The sequence below is a fragment of the Halichoeres trimaculatus genome, unplaced genomic scaffold (genome assembly GCF_033239565.1).
Source record: "Halichoeres trimaculatus isolate MK-OKI-2021-1 unplaced genomic scaffold, fHalTri1.1 fHalTri1_scaffold_10, whole genome shotgun sequence".
Lineage (NCBI taxonomy): Eukaryota > Metazoa > Chordata > Actinopteri > Labriformes > Labridae > Halichoeres > Halichoeres trimaculatus.
In genome coordinates, this window is record NW_027437187.1 from 6,865,790 (window position 1) to 6,891,625 (window position 25,836).

General features: G+C 40.4%; 1 protein-coding gene across 1 annotated transcript in view; it reads right to left on the reverse strand.

Moving 5' to 3' along the window:
* The window catches only part of necab2 (N-terminal EF-hand calcium binding protein 2), a 206,806-nt gene that overhangs the window by 41,533 nt on the left and 139,437 nt on the right, over positions 1 to 25,836 (reverse strand). Inside the window, exons 8-9 of the mRNA XM_074677014.1 lie at positions 19,341 to 19,420; positions 10,689 to 10,745 (exon numbers count right to left, since the gene is read on the reverse strand). Of these exons, the coding sequence (XP_074533115.1) occupies positions 10,689 to 10,745; positions 19,341 to 19,420 (137 nt within the window). The remainder of the gene's footprint in view (positions 1 to 10,688; positions 10,746 to 19,340; positions 19,421 to 25,836) is intronic.

The following is a 25,836-nucleotide window of genomic DNA, read 5'->3' on the forward strand; positions in this document are numbered from 1 at the left end:
GAGTGCTCGGTGATGCTTGTAGATACTGGTAGAGGCATCCAAACGAGATGAGAAATGAGGTGGGATTTCAAGATAACACATTTCAACGTGCCTTTTGAGTGTGACTCATATGAATAATCCATACCCCATTTTTTTTTTTAATAACACTAGGCTGTAGTATCAATCTGCTCAAGGACACATCAGCAGGGAATGGGTTCAGCTCTACACGTCCTTAAGGCACACATTCATATTAGCTGCTTGTTTACTTTAAGAGCAGTTTGTGAAGTGGGGCTGCTGACAAATGATTGTTGTATCTGAGATATTCCAGCTGCCTCCTCTTGAAGGTTGACCTTTCCCTCAGATGTTTCTTTCTCTGTATTATGATGTGAACAAGAATACTGCCAAGGCTTCACTCTCTAAAATATATGACACATCCTGCTGACAGATCGCTCGGCTGAGAAATACCAGACCTTGTCTTCTTTATGTAACAACTAAAGATGTGGCTATGTTTTGTAAATTATTGTTTCAATAAAAGTCGCTCGACTCTTCACACCTGCCCTGATGAGAAGGCTTTCAGCTTTAATCTCAGAGAGATTTCTGTGACTTGAGTAGATGAAACCTGAACCTTGATCTGCTGCTTTAGAAAGGAAAGCAGAGGTAAAAATGATATTTAGAGAAGAAGTCAGGAGGAAATAAATGAAGAAGATTCATGTGAGGGACCTTCTTTAAAAGAAGTCTTTTTACAGCTGCTGTTAAATCAATTGCTCCAATGGAGCGCTTCTGCAGACTTCACAATGCAACATGTAAGACTTTAAAACCTTTGATGCTGCTCGGACTGCAATTAAGATTAGTGAAAACCTTCAATAAAATATTAAGTCTCAAAATGTTGGTGACTGTACAGCAGGCAAGTCCGTTCATTCTGGCATTACGACATGAAGAGAGGAAAACATTAAGGAGAGATTATCCAGGCATTTACTCATCGACACCATCATCATAAATATAAAACATATGGTTTAAAATCACCTACAGAAGGAGGACAAAATCTGCTTCTCATAGAGAGAGTGCCTTCTGCTTCTCTGTAGTCTGATCCCTGTGATATAGACTTGGGATTGTGAGGATTTTCCAAGGGATCTTGAAAAAAGATCTCTCTTCTAGATATGCTTGATTGCAATCCACAACTCAAAATAACATTATCAGCATTACCCAATAAATGAAATTTCAAAACAGTGATTTATTTATTGTTTTTTCTGAATGGTTGAGCAGAACCAGATTGATTTGTGGCACATCCAGGTCCCCATGACAACATCACTCTGGCTGGCAAAGTTTAGCAGTGAAAAGAGAGATCTGTGTTTTTCTCTGCTGAAAATGATTTCTGTGATTAATTTTGTAGTGATGGTGGACACTGGAGTCTAACTGTCAGACAGAAAAAGGACAGAAGAGCAGAAGAAAGATGAACAGGAGAGTGATCAGAATACCTCTATCAGAGGCGCCGCCACTGTGCAGCCAGAGTCTGGGCAGTAGAGAATCTGTGTGAAGCTGAGTGACTATTTTTTTTTCTTTTGAGACTCAAATCTTTTCTTGGCTCACTTCCTGACATATTTTACTGTTTCTGAAAAAACTTCACAAGATCAGCAGCTGTCAAATATTGTAAATCTACATTTGAGTGAACTGAACTTACAAACAAATTTTAAGTTTCACAGCTTAATCCAATGAGTAATTTGAACTTTGGGGTTTACAGCGTACCCACAGGTACAGCCTAAATTCACCAGATGTGTTTGTTGTGTTGTGACACTACAGGTGTCACTGCAATCAACACTAAGGGAGAGTCTTCACAGCCCCTTTCACAAAAGAGGTGTTGCTAGGTGCTTCCTGTTCCTTTTCTCTGAGGCACGATGAAAGTTAAGTTTGCTCGTAAGATATATTATACACAATGTGCTATCTCCTTATTGAGAAGGTAAACAAAACAAATGTGCCTGACAGAGTTTTACATAAAAGTTAATTCCCTCTTTCAAACTCTGTTTCCAGTTCATGTCAGAATAAAACTGCAGTTTATAACCCATCACTCTTCTCTTTTACATATTTAAATGTACAGCTTGAGAAACACATCATTATAATGTAGCTGACCTGCTCTGGTGGAAGTGTGGGTGGAAGTATCTCACATAATGCTGCGTCTGATCTGACTCAGCTCTGCTGTGTTTTAGAATTATGGTTAATTCAGACAGCAGGTCCATCTAAGTGAGAGCGCTGCACGGAGCATGACCCATTCATTCAGCAGTATCCATATTTATAACCTCGTGATCTATTTTTCATGAGGATCCTCACAGAGGCCTGAATGTCCCTCTGTGAACTCCACTTTCTCCTCTCACCCCCTGATTGTCAGTTTCACTCCCTCTAATTGGAACACACAGTGTGTGTTTAAGCTTTATTGAAAAGCTTTTACTTATTAAGCACACAGACCCTGTGTGCCATCTCCTCTGACACCCCTTCCATTCTGTCCTCATACTTTTTTTGTTTTTTTTTGGCTGTAGTTTCTGCTCTCATTCCTCCATCCGCTCTTTAATCTCTCTAAAATGTGTTTAAAAGTCACCTTGTCCCACCTCTTTGCTTTGGTTTCCAGCTTTGCCTCCTCCTCCTCTTGCTCCTGTTACTGGTCTGTCTTGTGTTTTTTTTCCTGCCTTTGATTTTGCAGCATGTGGTTGTGCTTTGTGCTGGGTGCCTCAAAAATATCCCATCCTAAAAAAAGCTCCCTTTGGCCTTTTCTCTATCTCATTCCATTTTCTTATTTCCAGGACTCTCTCATGTTGCACCATAATCTTCCTCCTCCATCCCACTCGCCTCTTTTCTGTCTTTTCAGCCTCAGTCGTCTGTTTTTATTGCTTCTCTTTTCATATCTAAGGTGACTCCAGAGGATTAGACGGCTGACAAGATTCCCTGTATGTGATTGATCTGCCCACTTCACATGACAGATATCATCGTTGGATAGAAGCTATGTGCTCACGAGTGTCCACTACAAGATACATGCAAATGCTAATTCCCCCTACGAATGCATCTTTAAAGTGTCTCTGAATCTCTTTTATGGTATATGATCCCCTGCGTGGTGATGCGACTCGCTGAGGCGCCTTGGTGAAGAGAGGAGGAATGATTGCTCTGACAGGGCGGACTGAAGGGAGAAGAGATGATGGGTAATCAGGTTGAAGTCTTTCCTCCGGTGGAGAATGGAAGGTCAGAGGGGACTGCTGTGGGAGGACGGGTAAAATTACGCAAAGGTGAAGAGGATCATGACCTTGTTAGAAGTAATCTGTGTTCAGAAGAAGAAGAGGAGGTGGCTCAAAAACAGTAGGCTGAAGAGGTGACATATTCAGCTGGAGGAAAGAGGGTGAGATCAACGGTTGAGGAGAGGAGGTGAAAACTGATAGGATGATGTAAATTCACATCAATTTCACTGAATAGTACACATGCTGTTGAAAAAAATATCTCTATCTGTATTTTTGGTTTTTGAAGAATTCATAGGATAGAGCAGTTAGTGAGGGTTATGGGTGTAATTTTCAGCGAGATCACAAATACTTTGGACAGTTAGTGAAAGGGGTTGATTTTTTAATCTTATACCAAACAACAAATCTCTGCTCGGACATTAAATGATGTCACCAATCTCCTTCTGGTATAGAGTTTTGAAGCCTATCCTCAGAGGAGGCCATGTTAGAAATATTGAACTCGACTTAGTTTTGTTCGTAGAGAGGTGAGCCTTTTAGCCTCTTTGCAGACAGCTACAGGTTGCCCACCTTTCAGTCAAGCCAGCCAAGATTTTCAGAGGCCCCATCTGCCATCCGTGATGATAAAAATACAAGAGGGGCAACTTCAAGGAACGCAGCAGAGTGGCCTTGTTGTGTTTTATCATAAATTGAAACTAACCTGAATAATGTGGGCATCATCTTGAAGGCTGCAAGTTCCTGATGAGCAGGGGAACAATCTATTTGCTGTCGCCAGGGGAGCATCTGGACATTACTTTGTAAACTTTTGTTTGTATAATTGGTACAAACTAATTAAGTCATTTTTGTTGTGAGTCAGTGCATATGAGACCCTACTGTGCAGTGAGGTGGTACTTGACGGGCGCAGACAAGCTGTCTGTGCTCGACTGGCATGGACAGACTGTCTGTGCTTGATTAACGTGGTCCAGCTGTCTGTGCTCCATGGGTGCGGACTGGCTGTTTATGCTCGTTGGGCATGGACTGGCTGTTTGGACTGCCGCAGACCTGGGGTCTGTGCACCATGTGGCCCAGCCCATGTAACCAATGATTTCTAAAGGTTGTTTTAAGTTAAGTTGACACAAGTGAAAACTTTTATTTGGACTGATGGAAAATGTTGATTTGAGATCAATCAAATTATTAAGTTCATTTGACTAAATCAGTTGTGTTAATTGAACTAATTAACTTCATTTCAAATAACTTAATTCATTTAGGCATTACTAATTAAAGCAATTCAATTAAGTTGGTCCGACTAATTTTTTTCTTTTTTTTAGTGTGGGGCAGCATAAGCACTCAATCCTGTAAATGAGCCCTCAGTTGTTTTTTCAAACAGTGTGAGGATAAATTCAGAAATTCTGCTTCCAGCAAGAACCAATGATCTTATATTTCAACATGTTCCAAAAAAAAAAGCCCTCTATAAAGTATGTTGATTTATATGCACTCAGTACTTCATTAGGGCCCATTCAGCATGAACACCTGCATCTCTCTGGTGTGTGATATCAGTGATCAGCTCTAGCTCTGCTGAGGTGTTACTGAAGCCCAGGTTGATTTGATAGCAGCCCTCCGATTCTTTCTGTTACTGGTGTCTCTCATCTTCCTCTTATTCCTCCTGTTATCCTTGAGGTCAATTTGACCCTGTTTGAAATATAATAGTTAACCTTTTTTGCCTCAGATGTCATGACTTTTTCCAATTTGATGGAGACGACTGATCAAGCACACAACCATCATACTGATTTTTTGTAACGTGCTGAACAGACAGTGCACACGCTGGTGCTGCTGTTAACAGTTAGAATACTTACTAGTTCTAAAACTAATAGAGTATTCACTTTTTAGTAGTTTTGTTCACACAGTTTGACAGCTGTTTGAATACTCAGATTTGAATGAGACAGTCAGATGTACTTGGTTTACTCAGATTCTTGGCAGGATGTACCTTTTTTATTTACAGTGATTATTATTCTCTATTGAGTCAAACACTTTGCAAACACCAAACCTCTTGCCCAAGAAGGGTTTAGTCTGGCCTCGTCTGTTTTAAACCCCTGGGTATATTGTGGCCGGTTAACACCAACAACAGAGCTTCCTGGTTTTATTCCCTCTGCCCTCATCATCTAAAAGAGAAAGAAGCATCTCTAAGGGTGTTTTTTTTAAATTGTTTCTAACAGTAAGACCTTTTGAATTTGCCTTTTTTATCTGGTGTAATTCCTTCCAGCCCTGAACTGCTTTCTAGTAATCATTGCTCTAGCAACATTTTTATTTTAATCTTATTCATTAACCAGACTTTATACGCAGCATTTGTCTGAAACTTGCATGTCTACCCTCACTTCCTATAATATTTTACTCACTTTCTGCCTCTCTCTCTGTTGAAGCACTTCGGGCAGCATGTTTAACTGACTGAAAAGTGCAGTAAAGATAAAGTTGAGTTTGATCAGGATGTCTTCTTGATGCCTCCCTGTGCACATTCAGAGGTCTTACAGGTGTGATTGGACCCAGAATGTGCTGTTGGGGTTGCGCTCTCATCCAGCCTGGGAATGTCTTGAATCCCCCTGGGGGAGCTGGAGAACGTATCTGGGGCAAGGGATGTCTAGGTCGACTTGCTCGGTCTGCTGACACTGCAACCTGACCCCGGCTAAGTGGAAGGAAATGGATGGATGGATGGAGGTGTTATTTCTGATTTAATAAACCTGCCCCCCACCACCAAATAGACTTTTTCTCTGACATGTTTTTGCTTTCTTGGATCCCTGAGAGGTTGGAGACAGAGGAAGGCTATGCATTAAAGGAACCTTCAGCTCAGGAAAGGTGTTAATGCATCAGTCTTATCATATAAATTTTGAGTGCTGCTTTTCTTTTCTCTGTGCAGCCTTGTGGATTATGGAGACATAATTAAACTGAATAAAACTAAACACACTCAGTATTCACTCACACTTTACAGTAACTGTTTATTTGAGACAACATGAAAGGCTGAAGTCCACTCTGTGAAGTTACGACTTCACAGCCTCAGACGGTTTTTATCCAAAATGCAGAGATGAAAATAGGACAGACTAAACACTGTACGTTTTGCGGTAAAACAAATTGTTTGATGGAGTTTTTAAGCTCCGTGTTTTTGATCCTGTGGTAGCATAGCATCTATAATATCTCTGGTGTCTCCCATAAATGGCTGAATATTTAAGTCCGAAAACATGAAAGTGGTCCCACTGTTTTTACTTCATTAAGCGATGCGCATCCAAGTAAGTAGGATTCAGCTCCTATTATGTTACCATGGAAACTGAAAGCAGGGTGTTGGTTAGTGCGAGTGCAGAAATATCATTACCTCAAAGAGATAAATTCCCCACTGGACCATGTTTACTCAGTTTTAAGAGAAGGCCAATAAACAACCCAATGAACCCTGGAAGGAGATATAATTGCCGAGAGCAGTTCCTCTTAGATTTTAAAGGAGGGCAATTATTGGACCTCAGGTGGGTGCAGGGCAATCAGAACAACATCAACAAAGAGACAAACCCACACACTTACTCCATGCTATCAACCACTTAATTATCCCACTGTTTCTGTAACACTTTCAAACTGTGTGCTGAGGAAACTCACCTTCCCTTCTTATGTTGATCATTTTTAACTAGATCCTCACTTTCTTTTTCTCTGTTCCTCATCTTTTTGGCTCTCGTGGTGATGATTTTGTGACTGTTTCTTTGATATGAACTTAAAAGGCAAACAGGATTTGAACCCTCTCCCTCAGTGCGTATAAATAGGTGCTCATATCATTGCATCTAGGACTACAGGACACTTTCACAGTCAGCGCTCCCACTGCTTCCCGACAGCTAATGGAGAGCCATAAGTGGCCCGACTGCTGTGGGTGTAAGTGCAGAAGGTGAATATTAAACTGCTCTCCCGTAGGCTGAGGAAGCACACTCATTTTTTTCTCCTGGTATCACAGATCTTGGGTTAAATGTTCTGCATTTCTCTATAGTAAAAAAAAGAGATGATGATCTGCACAGCTGGTACTGCTCTTTGGAAAGCGGTGGTAGTCATTTAACACTTCTATCCACACTACAGCAGCCAATCAGCTACTGGTGCAAGCACACAGCTTGTTAAAGACAGGATGTAGAGAAAATCTGCCGTCTGGTAAACCTGTTCCTTCCTGTATGAAGCTGCAGCTTCAGTAACATCAGGTCAAATTCTGTGCTGATGTTGGCATTAAGCACAAAACATTAAGATATGCTAGAAAAGCCTGATTTAAAGTGACCTCTGATGAGTATTGATCAAAACTCCTCTTTCTTACCATGGAAGTAACGCGTTTTATTCTTCACTCTCATCCTTTTACCCAGCACTCTGATTTTGATAGTTTGTGCTTTACAGTAAATTATTGATCATCTTTCTTGCATCAAGATCAGAGGAAATGATGAATAAAATATACCCATACTATAAATACCAACTGCCAGTATTGTTTATGTACTTTGTGGCTACAGTTGAAAATATTTACTCCATCCACAGGATCAATGGGAGGTGAAATGATCAGGTATTTTTTGTGCAGCGGGCGAGGCAAGCTTTAAAAAGTTTCACCTGTACAAAATGATATGATGCACATGAAGATGCTGTCCGTACAGCAGCGAGTGTGAAGAAAAAAAAAAAGTAATTGCAATTCACTGCCAGGCCAGTAGAGGGCAGTGGGACAACACTAAGGACAGGAACAGAAAATGCACTAATCCTTTAGCTGTTTCAGAAAGCCTGAATCAACTTGGACCCTGAACCGTTTAGACACCCCAAGTATAGAGATGGCATAGGTTGACCCAAATTTTAGCTAAAAATGAGCCACGACATTCAGCAGGATACATCCTCCTCAAACAGCCTCAAACAGGTCATACTGATCTTATGAGGAGATAATGACACGATTATAAAACTGAACCAGGATGCATATTCTCCACTGACACGTTCAGCTGATGGTCTCCAGTTTGCAGGAAAACCGGGATCTGGCAGAGGCTACGTTTACATTCTGTCAAAATTCAGGTTACGGTCAATATTCCGGTTTCTGAAACATTCTGAAAAATAAATTTTTATGCATAAGCAAACAGGGATATTCCTGTTTACATGGTATCCTTATCAAAACAGCAACGCACAGACAACATTTTGACGCAATGCGCGCCATTTCCTCTTCTTCTTACTGAACCCATAGCAAAAGCAGCAACAATAGCATCAGCACAGTGGACTTCCAGCACTCAAGAGACCAAGACTCCTTACAAACAGAACATGCACAGGAGACTAGTTCATTTTTCTTTGGATGGGAAAATCTTGACAGGAGTATACATGACCAAATATTCAGGTCAGAAAATGAACATAATCTATTTTCTAAGGGTTATCAGTGTTTACATGGCCATTTGCAACCAGGTTTTTGCTAATATTCTGAATATGAAAGGGTTAATGACTGCATGTAAAGCCGGACATGCACTGTAATATTTTAAATTGTTTGATTCAGCTCCATCTCAAACTGGACAACTCAATCACTGAGTTCTTAAGTTCACAACCCACAATATAGCCCACACTATATGACCAGGTGCTCTGATGCAACTTTCCTGCTCACACTATTCGCCCAGGCATCAGGCTCTGTATCCTTCTTCTGCTATGGCGTTTGGGAGCTGGACTCCTGTATCCAACTCTGCAACGTCAAAAGGAGGAGACGAAAAAACCCAGAAGAGGTAGATACACACCGAAGATGCTCAAAAAAAAGAAAACGCTCTGCCGGCAATTTGTACCATTCTGTGTGAAGACACAACAAAAAAAAAAAAAAAGAAGAAGAAGACGTGTATGGACTGGGAATTGTCTGGGCATACAAGGTAAATATGGTCTCTTGATTCTTCAGTAAGAACAGGAGGTAAGCAGCGACAGGTAAACTGGACTTTGGTCCAATTAGACGTCACTTCAGAAATCCTGCATGCTGTGTGTGATAGGTTGAGGCAAGTCGGCTTGTGGTACTTCTACTGTGCGATACCTTCACAAGGAGCAACCAGGATTTCAAACATGTTTGATTTTCCTGCGATCAACAGAACTGTGTTGGGGGCACATCGTGAGGTGTTAATCTCTCCTCATTACCCAAGGTATACTACACAAAGCACAACACATTGAGCTGAAATTTGGCCTGACCCAAAAAACAAGTGGCAAATCGGCTAAAAAGGAGCCGACAATCGCACAGTGTATGCCCAGCTTAAACTTAGCCACAGACACAATCGCGCTATCAGGCTCAAAGAACACTATTGTTGAGGAGGTACTAAACCAAATCCATCAAAGCTGGGGGTCATCTTATTGTGGACAGAGGGAGGTGGGAATAAATCTGCCATGGCTGCTTCACCAATCAGAAATGTTCAGCCTGCAGAACGTACACTCTAGTTCCCGTGAAGACCTGTTTGCCCTGATGATGAATGCTATATCCTCCTGAGTTTGATGCCTCACAGGAGGACAGAGGACTGATTGAACAGAGACATGCAGACGTGTGACAGGCACTCATTGAGTTTGGTGGAGGGATCGTCACAGAGCAGAGTCAGGGAGTCAGGTGTGTGTGTGCCTGATTGCTCTTGATTTGGAGCAGGCGGTGGAAGCCTTTTTATTCTTTTGGAGTCTGGCGCCCTGTGCTGACTCATTGTCTCACCTTCAGATAGTGTGAGAGGTTGTCCCTCTGTCTTCCTGTGTCACCAGTGCGTGTCAAAGTCTGAACAGCAGCTTCTTTTAGAAATTTCTAGAAGTTTTTAACAATAAGAGATTGTGGTTGGTTGTTGCTGAGCTTATATTCACCCAAACCTTTGTGTTTGCTTCAGTGTGTTTCATGAAACCATGTGAAATAGTCTGCTGTCATTCTTTAAGTTTTATCACACAGCTTTATTTATTGTAGCCAAGTGCTCTTATCTCTAATCTCCTGCAGGCTCCATGTGTAGGAAATGATAACAGTTTTTGCTATAACTGTACCTGAAGGGGTTTAAAATCGATGAGCTTCTGTTATATAGAGAAAATGATCTGATTATGATTTCTCCAAGGACAACTCTAAAGCTCACACAGCTTGAGGCTATTCATGTGACAAACCGATTCTGATCAGAGGCAGAATTATGTCACTTGATAATGCTGCATATTGGAGGAGTATTGGTTGTATATGTTTTTCTTTTACTGTAGTAAGATTTATTTATGGTGGAACAGTGTTTAATTCTCTGAGAAAAGTCATTTCCTCAATATTATTCATGTCTAGACTGAACAAATCATATTTCCTGGGAAATAAAAGAAAGTTCCTGAGCCCTGACTTATTTTAGGACAGTGCTTGTTGTGAGGAAGTGCTTTCCTGTGTTGATTACATCACAGCCATGTCTCAGTCTCGTCACACTGAGGCGCCTCGTCGTGGTCGTGTTTGCCGGCCTCTGTAGGGCAGCGAGCGGTGATGCTGCACCTGAGGCTGTGTGGTGTACGGTGAGATGTGCAACAGTCAGTCACTTTCTGTCTACTTACTGCGCTGGTAGTGCCATCTGTGTCTGTTAGCCTCTGGTGCAGATCGAACCAGACCGTCTGCAGGGAGAAGTAAAACAACAACAAACAGCACGAGCATGTCAATCAGCAGGAGCAACAACAGCAACTATCACAGGAACAGCTTGAAGCAGACATTAGTCACTCACAACAAGAGGTTGGAGTGTCCACACTGAAAGCATTCACAGACATGACGGCTGCAGGTTATGTTCTCTAAGCAGGAAAAGCTGGAAGGTGAAAACATGCATCGCTCAAACAAAAAGAAAAACTAAAAGGCTACCAGAATAAAACACACACTTAAACTCCAAAGTGATGTGAATGTCACAGCACAGGAGCTGCTGGCAGGAGGTATGACATGTTGTGTATGTTTGTATACCTGTGTCAGAGTCAAGGGGACTATAGCTGATGTAATAAATTGAGCTTTGAAAAAAAAACCTGACTGACCTCAGATACCAGACTCTATAGTAGGGATGGGTATTAATGAGATTTCCTTGTTAACAATGCTCTTATCAATTCAGGTTATGGATCTGATTCTTCATTGATTCCCTTATCAATTCCTTCAGGGAATACTGTGTGTACAGAAGTATCTTTACATGTTTTCTGTCAACATTTTATTTGGTTTATAAGTACATAAATATGAAATCTGTCTTTGGATCTGGATATCTTCTCTCTGGAGGTCACTTTCAACCAAAAACTGCCTCTTCGCTGTGTGTGTGTTAGGAGATTTGTAACACACTGGCTGTACTGAATAGGAGTCGTGTGTGAGAGACTAATTTACATTTCTTTCTGTGCTCAGTTCTAAAGTAAAGCTTCAAACAGAAAATCCTGAATCAGAGTTTTTTTTTCTTCTTTGGGGAGGGGGCCTGTTATCCATCTGCTAAGCTAAAATACCTAGGGAGAATAGTTGAGGTAAGGGCCGGCTGCTCAGGCGTAATGTAAAGAATTGACAAGGGAACTGTTATGCTTTGAGGCCAATGATGTCCATGGATTGAACCATTTCTGATTAAATTCTTAACAGGAACCAGTTTTTGATGCATATTCTTACTCTGTATTATACATTCCACTGCTACGCTGATGATACTCAGCTCTACATGAAGACAGATCCCTTCCCATCTGCAGCCCCACAATCATCATCATCATCATCATCATCATCATTATCATCATCATCATCATCAGCTCTGAGCACCTGCCTTGAGGAGATAAAGGCGTGGATGACAAACAACTTCCTGCAATTAAACAGCTCTAAAACTGAAGCTATTTTAGTTGGCACACCGCACCAGGTCCAGTCATCCTCCATAACCCACATCATCTTCTCTAGTCACCATTTCTCTGTCATCAACAGTCACCAACCTGGGTGTAAGGTTCGACAGTCACCTTACCTTTGACACTTGCATAAAACATATCCACAAGACCTCCTTTCACTTCCTAAGAAACACTGCAAAACTCTGTCCTTTACTCAGTCTTTCAGATGCTGAAAAACTCATCCACGCCTTTGTCTCCTCAAGGCTCGACTACTGCAACGCACTCCAATATATCCAAAACAGCGCCGCTAGGATCCTGATGAGGGTGCGGAAGTATGACCACATAACACCTATCCTTCACTCCCTCCACTGGCTTCCGGTCTCATTCAGGATTCAATACAAACACTCCCTTCTAACTCACCATTGGATCCATGGAACCCCCCCCCCCCCCCCGCAGAAGGACTCCTCAAACCACAAACCTCATCACACCTCCGCTCCTCCGCTCCAGTAACAACTACCCCCTTCTGCGCCCCAGGACTAAACTTTGTACAATGGGTGATCGGACCTTTAGCTCAGCCGCTCCTTGCTTGTTGAATGCCCTCCCTGAACACCTGAGGGCTCCACAAACAACAGACTCTTTTAAGAAGGGCCTAAAAACCTTTCTTTTTAAAAAAGCTTTCTCTGAAAGCATTTAACCAGTTTGTAATCTTGTTTTGTTTTTAACCTTGCTTTACTGTCGCACTTTGAGATCATTTTGATGAAAAGTGCTTTACATATTAAATTTATTATTATTATTATTGACGTTACAGAAATCCGGGCCTGTACACACATCCAGTCGTTTAACGAGCAGGACCATTAAGGTAACCTGGACTGAGCCTTCTGTCTGTGTTCTGCCTTCATTTCATATTTCTGCATGTTTCCATAAAGCTAACGGAGGCCAAACAGAGCAGCACTGCCGGAAACTGTTGGGACAGTATTGCTGTTACTCCCTAATATGTATTTTTAGTGAGACATGAAGAAGAAACAACAATGGAGGAACTTTGTTGTTCGTATTTAATGACCTCACCGACCACCACCTTCTACAACACTGCCTCAGTTTTTGTCTTTTGTGCAAAAAGTACATCAGCAAAACTTTTTCCACAGTCGCCATGTTGGTTTTTGAGTTTGTTGTCGTAAACATTTGACTCTGCGCTGCTCCCCCTTGTGGATGTATTGGTTGACAGCAACGCCAATGTAAGGGAAGCACGGAAGTATGTGAGCAAAGTAACACTAGGCCTTGAGTCACAACATACTGTTACTGAAGGACCCATTTAGTTGCATGCATTACTGCAAAAAAATCAGCCAGTTAACTAATTACACCATAAAAGTGAGGCAGGTGTAGAATGTTATGTGCTGGAGCTTCCTGGAAACCCCCATTCCTATTCAGATTGTGCATGCCTCCTATACAGAAACAGCAATAAGAAAAACAAAAAAGAAAAGAAAAAGTTGATTTAATGAACATCTAAGTTTACTGTATATCTCACATCATCATACTTTTCCAAAGAATTACTTTGATCCCTAAATATTTGTCGACAAACACATTTCATGTTTAACAGAACTGCATGAGCATGAGGTCTGCCATCTTTAAAACAGCCAAACAGGTAGGGTAATCCTGCTTGTAGCACCTGTAACGGTGGGGTCAACCGCCATTTGATTTAATTCTCTGTTGGGACTTTAACCTTGATCAGGCATACCACCTATTTTTCATTTTACCATTAATACAAATGGTCTGTTTCCATAGCTAATGACTGGACATGCATATGGGCCCTGATCTGGATCTGGGACCTTTATTCAGGGACAGAATGAGTACAAGAAGTGAAAAAAGCCTCATGTTTCAGAAGAGAGATTGATGCTGAGGTGCCTTAAATCAGCCTTTCAAACGGCTGGCAGGGGACACCATCAGTCGATGCTGAAATTTATGGTTAACTGTGCTGGATTTGAATCAGCCAACATTACAGGATGTTCAAACTGTAAACAATGAGCAAGGGCAAACAAACTGACATTTAATAAAACTTCAAAACCATAAATCAGATAAAGGTGTTCAGAACTTATGCTAAAAGGTCAACTTTTGAATCCTTTATGTGTTTGGCTGTTGGGCAAGCTGCGCTCGTTGACATCTTTGTATTAATAAGAGTCCAGAAAAAAGATTTAGTTTGAACCTGATCTGGCTTTAAGACAGAGGCTCAGCCCATAAACTGCTCTGCAGAAAGGAAACTGTCCAGGCACAATCTTCAGTATCTTTTGATGAAAGCCTAAAGATCTGCTTTAAATCTGGAGTCAAAGTTGTGGAGAGCAGCCCATGACTCCTCGGCTGAAATGAGAAAAGGAAGAGGATGTTGCACCTTTGCTTCTCGGTGTTCAGCGTTTGTATCAGCTACACCTGACATGTAGCCGCAGTCAAAGGCATCATTCTGTGACTGGATTCTGCCAGAGGAGATATATTTTCAACAGAAAGAAATTCATTATACTGTTTTTCAGAGAACAAAAAAACCTCCCAGGGGATGGTAGAAAGAGACAGAGGAATTGAAAGTCAGTGTGAGTGACAGAGGTGACATGAATGTGACACTGAGGAGGATTTGACGGTAACGGTTGCTATCACAAAGCACTGGTGCCAACGTGAGCGCTGTTTTCATCTCACCAGGCACCACATCACTCAGAGTGTTGCTGCCTTATTATCTAGTCAGTAAACAATAAATGATTCACTCTGATGCAGTGTGATAATATCATTTCCTTCTCCAGACTCCTGCAGTCTTCATACTGAGAGCCATGAAGGTAACACGCTGCCAAACAGACTCATCCAGGACACTCCTAAAAAGCCTTACTCTGCTTCCATAGGGACACAGTTTGCCTTTTTCTTATCTGGACTTCTTTTCACAAGCTTTTCTCTTACAATGTCTTATTTTCCTCCTCCTGAAAACACCCTTTCAAAATAAAAGTTTGTTGACCTATTTTGTCTTCTTCTATGTCAGGTGCTAACTGATGTTTTTCTTATTTGATTAGTTTTAATCTTATAAAGGTTGTTTTCTCTTTCACAAAGAAAAAAAAAATACTAGTATTATTTTTTTAGATGAACAGCCGTCCAAATAAAATAAAAAATATATATATATATAATTGAAAATAATCTTAATTATGTGACTTTTTCTTCTTCTTGGGTTGTCTTCATTTAGAGAAAAGAACTCAATGACCATGTGTATGTTTCCTTCACGGTTTGGAAAGCAATATTTTTTTTAGCAATGTCTTTAAATAGAACAAACACTTATTTTTCTTGGCGTTCCTGAGCTTCAGTTTTAATGAATTGATTTCACTGTGTCTTCACGCCATGATGTGTCTCTGTCCCATAGCTGCTCTAAGCACATTCCCTGAAAGACCTTTACTCAGAGAGAGGGGTCACATTCTGTTAACATTATTAACACACACTGTAAAAGGGGAATCTTGACCAGTTGAAGTGATGTAATTTTATAAATCAATCCAACTCAATATTTTTAAGTTAAGGTTTCTAATGTATTCATATGGATCATATCAACTTGAAATTCTGCGTTGCTACAACTAATAAAACGAAATAGTTGGACCAATTTAAATTAATTGCTTTAATTGGTAACACCTAAATAAATTAAGTTCTTTACAATGAAATTAACAAGTTCATTTAACACAACTTAATAGGTCAAATAAACTAAATATTTTAATTCCCAAATCAACATTTTGCATCAATCCGACTTAGTTTTCATGCTTTCATGATGCACATGAAGTTACCACACTAGGCCCGTGTGTCTGTGATCCATGACATGAACCAGCTGGCTGTCTGTGGTCCACAGCATAGGCTGCTTGTCCTGGCTGCCTGTGCTCCGCAGCAGTGAGGCCTCCAAATAAAACTACTCCCTCAGTAATGGTAACTTGAATATAACTGAAGACAGAACCCAGTTTTTCATTTCTGATCATAATTTTAGCCCATCATCACATGTCACTCATGAACATATAAAACATCAAACACTGTTAAAGGTACACGGGCCATGCCACAGGGCACAGACAGCAGGTCCATGTCATGTGGAGCAGAGAAAGCCAGTGCCCATGGTCAAATATCCACTGCACTCCCTCCTCACTCATGGTTTGAAATAAGTCAATTCAACAGGCTGTAAAGTAAACTTTACAAGTAAACATAAAGTAAACTCAACTTAAGACTATCAGTTATATTTACTAACCTTTTTAGTGCATTTTTTCCTTAGATTCTTTTAAGAAAGCTCAACTTGTCACATTTTTACAGTGCAATAAAGTATAAAAACACCTCTTCAGATTTTACTTTGAGGTTTTGCAAATTTGAGTTGAAACAACTGAAAACCTTAAGTTGGACTGATGCAAAATGTTGAGAACAATCAAAATTTTAAGTTTATTTGACTTAATTGTGTTGGTGTATCTTATTCACTTCATTTCAATGACTTAATTTATTAAGAGGTGACCAATCGAAGCAATAATTTAAGTTGGTCCAATGGTTTTCGTTTTTTTCAGTGTATGTCTTAAATAATCAACCAGGGTCAAGAGCTAATAGCTGATCATGAAAAGTGCCCTTTCCAACTTGATCAAACACTTTCTTTCTCTCTGTTTAAATCTCTTTCTCTTCTGTTCTTTCCCTCATTTCTTCACATTCAGCCCCCTCCCCTCCCCCACTATTTTGCATTTAGTTATTCTTAGCCCTGTCTGAGGTGGAGCAGTCTCCCAAAGACAGCTGTGTCTACGGGGATCCCATTAGCCCTTACATGCTGAGCACTGGACGAGACGCAGTGCAGAAGAACAGAGAGGCGGAAAGAGGGGGAGGACGAGAGGGGTAAGAGGGGAATGACAGATGTAAAGGAGGAGGAAGGAAGAGGATGGAGAGGATGAGTGATCTACTACAAAGACGAGGAAGAGTGGAGAAAAACACTTCACAACAGTTTGGACACCGGGCCTGTAATTGGCTCCACGGCCTTCGTTCTTGCCCTCTCTTCTTTCTTTACACTCCATCACTTACTGTTACTTAACACCAGAAGTAACCCCCTCTGTAACCTCCTCATCGACCCCTTCTCCTCCGCTTCAAACATTTTCCCTTCTGCCTCTCCTCAGAGCGCTGCTTTGGTCTCGCTCAATTTGGACAATGTCACAACACAAACCTACGAAAGTTCCTCCACATGCTGACACTTCATTCACTGAATGTTAGCGAATAGTCTTTTCTGGAAAAAAAAATAATAATAATCTAATAAGACTGAAAAATAGTTTTATCTCTAATGAATAGATGTGCTGGATTTAACACGGCTGATGTGCTTGTCAGAGTCTCGTGGGAAAAATGAAAGAAAAAAAAATTAACATACACTAATAATACAAACAGGAAAATACAAATAGGTACTGCTGATGAAAATGCGCTGAGTATGGAGGAGACACATTGAGGTGCTGTGCGGGGGCAGTATGTCTCTGCTCCATGGCATGGACCTGCTGTCTGCCTGTGCTCCAAGGCATAGACTGGCTGGCTGTGCCCCACTGCATTGGCTGCCTGGCTGCCATAGCAGTGAGAGCTCCAATTGAAAAACTCTCTCAGTAAAGGTAAATATAACTGAAGACAAAACACATTTTTTTTATTTCTAATTATAATTTTAGCCGATGAACACGCCTCCTTTATTAACATTTAAAACATCAAACACACTGAAAAAAAGCATTAGGTTCACAGTCCATGCCACAGGGCACAGACAGCAGGTCCATGCCATGTGGAACTCAGAAAGCCTGTGCCCTTGGCGGGTTAACAGTTCATGGTACTGTTGGCTCTAATGTCCACTGCATTCCCTCCTCACTCACAGTTAAAATTAAGCAAATTCAACAGGCTGTAAAGTAAACTTTACAAGTAGACATAAAGTAAACTCAACTTAAGACTGCTTGTTATATTGCTTGACTTTTTTTAGTGCAATTGGTTTCCTTGCTTCTTTTAAGTAAGCTCAACTTGTCACATTTTTACATTGCAATACAGTGTGAAAACACCTCGTCAGATTTTACTTTGAGGTTTTGCAAATTATTGAGTTGAAACAACTGAAAACCTTAAACTGGATTTATGCAAAATGTTGATTTGAGAACAATCACATTCTTAAGTTTATTTGACCTTAGTAATTTTCTTGATTGAACTTATTAACTTCATTTCAAATAACATCACTTATTTAGGTGTGACCAATTGAACCAACAAAAGTTGGTCCAACTGTTTTCTTTTTTCAGTGTACCACGAAGGGCACGGTTGGCTGTGGAAACACAAACAGGATCTGGCTTTTCTGATCCAACCTGTACCAAACTGGACCAATCCATACCGAATCCCATGACAGAAACGGAGCTTTAGATATCTAGTGAGCTAAAATGTGGGAGAGACAATAATATGTATCTGCAGGCTTTAATTCACCAGTTGGCCGTCAGTCTTGCCCGCCTCTTAAATGTAAGTGTGCCTGGGTCGAGCATTTCTAAATGAGGCCCCTGATTTTATTTTTGATTCTATGTTTATTATTTCAAGACATATTTCCAAGGATGCAAAAACTAGGTAATGTATTTATTTGTAGTTATGTAGAGCTATTATTTCAAAGGCAACAACAATCAAACTTTGTAAACTCAGTAACGTCACATGTAACATGAGTAAATCCTGGTCATGGGCTGGAATGGACATTGCACATGTAACGTGTTGAACTCGAAGTTAGTCCTTTAATCAATTAAAGTTTGAGCATGTTTTAAATTAAACTTATAAGCATCTTCTCCCTTTCTTGTAAGGAAATGGATCTGCTCATGCACACAGACAGTGCACAGACTGATGATCTCAGAGAGTAACAGGAAACCATCCGAGCTCCCAGAGGTGGATCTGGTGCAGAAGGAGGTAGTGTTGCGCCCTATTTCCAGGCTTCACCTCAACAGCTGCCCAATGCAGTGGCAGAATAATGATGTCAGGCGATACACATCTGTGTTTATAACAGGCAGTGAGGACTCAGGTACCTGCCTATTCAGGCACATCATTCTACGTTAGTATTGTTCCAATTATACAACAGAAAATACTGCACCACTGACTGTGACCCACCGCCTGTTGGCTAGTGGTGCTAGTTTTAGACCCACCCATGGGCAGATTTAATGGCTGAAAAAAAGCTGGGGATGACAATAACAGTGTCAGGTAAAAGCTCTCAATGGCAGAAGCATTCAGGAGGGCCGGCCTGGTGTTAAGACTACAGCAGGACCTTCAGAGTTTGAGTACAAGTTGGGATTAGTTATGTAGCGGTGATGAATGGAGTCAGCCTGCAGACAACTGAAGTGGGTCAATGAAACATTATCCAAAAGCAAGCTATGAGTGTTGGAGTGAGAGTGTGTGATTATTCTTTACCTTGTTCTCCAGTCGTCCAATTAGCTCCGCCAGGCGGTTGATCTGAGCCTCCAGACCTTCTTTCCTCACCTCTACTGCACCTAAACAGAAACACACACACACACAGCATTAAAACATTGCGTGATAAAGACACTGAATTTAAGTCAAAACACTTCATTTTAATTGGAACTAGCTCAGGTGTAGCCTGGTTGGGGTTAAGCAATATTGGAAAATAATGTTTCACCTTTTATTAGCATTTTGATAAAAAAAATTCACAGCATGTCAGTTCAAATTCAAGCCATAAGTTGTAATACCAGTGTAGCATGTGAGTAACACTTGCTAGTTTCTGTTTAGGTTCATTGTGAATACCTGATAAATGTGTGTGTATATATATATATATATATATATATATATATATATATATATATATATATATATATATATATATATATATATATATATATATATATATATGCATTTATGATACCTGATATATTGAGGTGGTTCCAGTGTGGGTAACTAACAGGACTTCATATAGACCAATTTACAGCTGAGGTCATCAAAAGTATGCGCACACATTTTGACAATGGAAGCAGCTTCAGAGATACTATGAGGAGGATCTGTTTTAATTGCACTTCCTCGCCACCTTGTGGCCCGGAGTCTCACACACTGTTGTAAATGACTTTTAGTGAGGAGTGTGTTCGTTTTGGAATTGAATGGAGATTGGATCGAAACAAATTTTCTTTGTTCAAGACAAATTTTTACTGGATACAACGTGCTGAGATAAGGTATTTATCAGTATGTAGCGCTACAGTTTGAAACGTGACATCAAGCAAACGTTGTAGTAGCCGGCTTTATGTTAGCCTGGTGCTCCGACGTGTTTGTAGACTAATGTGACAACAAGTAAACACCGTCAGTTTGTATGTAGCTTAGTAGATTTTTATATTTAACTCAGCTGGCCTGAACTAGAAGCTTAGAAGTAATAATTTAAAATAACCTGTCACCAGCAAAATTGGCGCTGATAATCTCTTTTTAAGGCGTGGATTACAATCCGGCATTGATTCATCGTAAAGATGTAGAGGTTTGAAAATCTGCACACACTACAGCATTGTTTCTTTACATCCACCCTTTAATCCATTATGACCATAACATGCTAGTCCACCAGTCCATAACCTGATTAGCATGTTTCGGACTGTGGGGGAAGTCAGATACCATACACTGTTCTGGGTATTTCATAACTTACTCTTTAAACTTTTTTACAGAAGAAATTGTAAAACTGCAGAGTTTTGATAGTCTTTCACAGAAGAATAAAAACAGCCTTGAATGTCTTTCTTCTCTCATTAGTGTGGTACACCAGTTATTTATTAGACTGGTAGTTTGTTTTTCCAGGCTTGAAAATGACTTACTTATGTTTAAGCACCAAAACAACTGAGGCCAAAAATTTCATTAGAAGTCCATGAAGGCAGATAATAGCTAGTTTTAATAAGTGCTTGCTTACACATAAACAACGAGGACAAAACTAACGATAAGTGAGTCAGACAGTCTCGCCTCCACAGAAGAAGAGAAAGAGGTGTGCTCTCTGAGATGAAAGTCTGATCTTTGTCACATCTGTCACGTTTGAGGGAACACTATAGGGAACAACGTCCCAGCATGCACTTTTAGGGGATTTTTTTGTTTACTGTATGGTTTCTAGATCCTCTTGGATCTCGACAGTTGGGAGCAAGCACTCTCACGCCCCCTGGATCTGTTCTGTCTCCTCCTCCCATACCTCCACCTCCCTCTTCCTGAGCGTCTGTACTCCTCTGATCCCTGATGGCTCCCTCACAGCTAATTGGAGAGAGCTGGCTGCCCACTCTTCATTAAAAGCTTTAACAGACAGTCAATTAAGAGCTCCCTCCTCCAGCACCAAAAAACACACACTCACACACGCGCACACACACACACACTTACACTAAACATGGTTTGTAACCATGGAGATAGTCGTAGATAAAAGCCAAGAGGCTGTTTGACTTTGAATAAGTGTCCCACTCAATTATAAAAGTGTGTGAGGAATTGCAGACTTCAAATATTGTACAGGGGTGGTGTGAGGGAGTTAGTGGGGGTGGGGGGGCATTGACTTTCTTCTCAATTAAACATCATTTGGCTGCTCCACATGCTCCTAATTCAACTTTCCATTAGGAAACAGTCGCTGTTGAAATGTGTTGACGTGAGTCTTGAAAAAGCTCCCCTGTGTTTACCCTGTCTCTCAAATTAAATTTAAAAACTGTACAAGTGTTTGTTTCTTTTTCTCCTCTGCCTATTAATTAAAATAAAAGCTTCATGCACTAACAGGAAACCAGCTGATTTATCCAGCAGTTTATGTAAAACTGTGCAAGAAACTACTTGAAAAAAAGTTCATTCAAAGCAAATTAAGTTAGATGTGTTGTACAGGACCGGTCATGTCTGACTGTTACTTTCTTTACAGACCAGGCTAAAAATCCACACTTCAAACTGAGATGTGGAACTAAAAGAGATCACAACAGCTCACAGTTCACTACATGTATCAGTTAAAACAGGTCTAACATGTAGCCCACGCTGAAGTGCTTAAAACTGCAGTTGTTTGAGTCCACCTGAGGCTGGCTGCACAAACACCAGAAACCACACACACACCCAGCAAAGAGAGATGACTTTTACAGCAAAAATAAACAAGTTGAAAGTCTGGTAGAAAACACATCCTTGTTTTTAGTAACTCATTTCTCAATTCTTTTATCACTCCCTTTCATCATCCATCTTATGAGTGTTGCCCATATAAGGGCATGGCTGACTTGACTGACAAGTGGTCAACCCAAAGCTGTCTGTGACGCCTCTTCACCTCATCCTAACTTGAACCAAGCTAGATTGAGTTCAGAATTTCTGATGTGGCCCTTGTTAATGATGGGTTTCAAAACTCTGAATCAGATGACACCATAGTGACTTTTTTCAATATATTATATCTGAATTATATACAGTCTATACTTAAAACAGATGTAAAACGCTCGAAAGATCACATCTTTACTTCATGTGATTTCTTTTACTTTGCTTTTACAAGAAAAAAATAGACTCTTTCTTTTCATGTTGTGGTTTGACTGTGGCAGCTGGACAATAAAATCAGAGCCTGAAGCCCTGAACCAAACTCTGTGCAGCCTTAACAGACTTTTTATTGTTTTTTTTTGTTGTTTGTTTGTTTTTGATGGCTCTGGGAGGACTACTGGTTTGAAATTGATTGCAGAAGCACCTTTGGCTTGAATCAGGGGAATATTTTTGTGACAGAGACTCTTCTATGAGCTCCTGCATGTAGAGTGTTGTGATGATATGACTAACCGAAACATGTTTGTTCTGCAAAATGAGAGAGATCAAATCTCAAACACTACTTTTCTTTGTCAAGACAACTTTTTACAGTTTTATGGTTTGAAACACGACAACAAGCAAACTTTGTAAGTTTGTATCACAGTTTTAGCAAACAGCAACCTCCAGTCTAAAAAAACTGCATCTCTGAGACTATGAATCACATTGACTTTTGAGAAAACTGACTCTCAGTAACTCTGTGCAAAAATGGGATGGGCACACAGGCAACTTCTTGTCCAATATGCTGGTTGTTAAGTAATCATTTTATTGGCCCAGTCAAGGCAGCATTTATCTTTTGTTTTAGTCATGTGTTTCTGTGTGAAGGCCAACGGAAAAAACACTATGTTAATCACAGAGAAAAAACTATGTTAAAAACAGATATCAATTTTCTGCAACATTGATTGCTAATATGAGACAATGCTGAAGTGCTAAAATCTGCTGTTTCTCCAGTGTTTAGGCTGGTTTCAGAGGTACTGAAAGTCACATACACACCAAGCCAAAAAAGGTGTTTTCAAAGCTGAAATTAAACCATTTCCAGCCAGGTTCAAAAAAACACCTCCTGTCTGAATTGCTAAGTTTCCTATCGGCACACACTGTACGGGGGTGAATTATTTTTTTTTTTAACTCTGCAGTTCAGAGGATATTAAGATTGCAAGCTCGCCCAATCAGAGGCAGAAGCCCTTGTCACTTCCAATATGACCGCAATTTGAGATTTTCTTTATTTTCTGTTCCAGAAACAGAAGTGTGACGTCGGGGAAACTACATCCATGTTTTATACCGTCTATGAGCTTTAAGGAAGTCTATACTTAGCGCTTCTGGCTTCCTGGTGCTCTGAGACGTATCCATGATGGATACATCTAAAAAAACTCTTCATCTTATTGGTACAGGCCACTGCAGAATAACTGCCGACTGTGGGTTGGAATGAACATTGGCACAAACAGTTTAGCTCCTGTGTTAGCCTTTAGCTCAGGCTGTATCACTCTCCTGTTTCTCTTTCTTCTGCTCTTCTGTCCTTTTTCTCTCAGACAGTTAGGCTCCAGTGTCCACCATCAATACAAAATTAACCACAGAAATAATTTTCAGCAGAGAAAAACACAGATCTCTCTTCTTTCAACTTAACTTATAACGCCCATATCTGGAAGTGGCACTTTTCAAGATCCCTTTTTCAGAACGCTGCATGCGTTCAACAGTGGAACAGCTTCTGATCAGAAGCTGGTTCTAAACCTGGTGGTCTTCCTCTGGATGCTCCATGGCGACCTGCCAGAGAGGAGAGGGTCGAAGAGTCTGTGTGTGGGATGAGTGGAGTTGGTCATGATGCAGTGACCCTCTTCCTGCATCAGTATCTGATACTAAAAGCAATTTACATTTTAAATGTCTTGCCATTTGTTAGGGGACTACACTGTAGGACAAGATCTGTGCTTTCTATGTTTTCATTCTACATGGAGAGCTAACTGGTTAACCACCCGTCACCTCTGTTAATCCACACGTCAAAAAAGTATACACATAATGCTGTGACTAGAAAATGGGGAGATATTGGGAGTCCAAAGCAACCTCAGTTTGGTGCATCTAACCCAAGAGGGGGATGAGGTTGATGGGGGAGGGGAGAAAGAGTAGAAGGTAATTAATCTATCGACTTGTTCTAACTGAAGATAAAGTGCAGCTGACATCAAGGTCCTCTGCTGTCACTGCTGCTTTATGGTCTACAAGATATGTGTGTGCGTGTGTGTGTGTGTGTGTGTGTGTGTGTGTGTGTGTGTGTGTGTGTGTGTGTGTGTGTGTGTGTGTGTGTGTGTGTGTGTGTGTGTGTGTGTGTGTGTGTGTTTTTGTTACAATGTGGGGCCCGAAACATGTTAGCCCACTCACAGTGTGGGGACCGAAAGTAAAGTGGGGACCAAAATGCTGGACCCCACAAATTTTAGCTTAAATTCAGTTAAAGAAAGCTCAAAATAGTCTCCTGTGAAGTTTTCAGGGTTTTCCCCATTTTGCACATATACCCGAAAAAGTGTGCTTAGGTGTGTATCAGGGAAGTAACTCAGTATCGACCTCTAGTGGTAGAGAGTGGTACTACCCCTATACACACTTTACACACATTTGGTTACAATATGGAGGGGCATGCAGCCATTTTTGATGCAGGCTCTGTCTGCTGTTCATTATTATTATTATTATTATTATTATTATTATTATTATTATTATTATCAGTATTATTTATATCACACTTTTTATATGGGGTTACAGATTGTTTTGAAATGATAAAGAAACTAAAAGACAATACAAGCGGATGTTGTAAGAATAAAAATAACATAGGTAAAACATTAAAAACATCCAAAATCAGAAATACATAAATATGAAAATATAAATTAAAAATATAAAATCAGGGGAGTGATACTGCCTTAAAAGGGATATTTCTTCATTAAATTACACTTAAGTGACAGTTCCTGTAATTGTACATCGTTAAATGTGCTTTTTTAACCTGTCATGCATTAATTATGACAACCAGGATTTGCAGGGTTTTTTTCTCTGTGTTTTTTTGCTCTTATGGCATGACTAACCAAGTTTAAGATAAAATAGCAAGGGGGTATTAGATATTAGAGGTTAGATCAGGCCCAAAATATCAATCCCCACCCAATCCAAGCACATGCAAATTGTGTCCAAGCCCTGCCAGCCGACATATAAACTGCAATTATGAGCCTGATTTAAACTCAGCATTTTGTAACTAATGTTTAACTGTTATAACTGATGTTCTCAGCTACAATTCTGAATTGGTTGAACCACAGAAATGTATTCAGAATTATCTTAATAATGCGACAAAGATAAAGCAAGTAAACTGTATTGTATGTTTTCAGCAGGCCCGATGTGATGCATGCAAGATGCAACATGCTGCGACACTGAAGTTGTGACTGGTATAACTCTTTTACTCAAGCAACAGCTTTATAGTAGCGTGCTCAAACTCAAATTACTGAAAAAATGGAAGGCATAGAGAAGAGGGCCTTTGGTGAGTGCTTTCAGATGTTTGCCTGTTCTGCCAATGCCTCCTCTGAAGACCAGAAAGCTGTGGATGCAGGTCCGCAACAGAGACTGGAGGGAGTGAGTTTTGCTTCTAGAGTTTTTTGACACTGAATGGAAGCAAAACTTTCAGGTGACGTGCTCATCATTC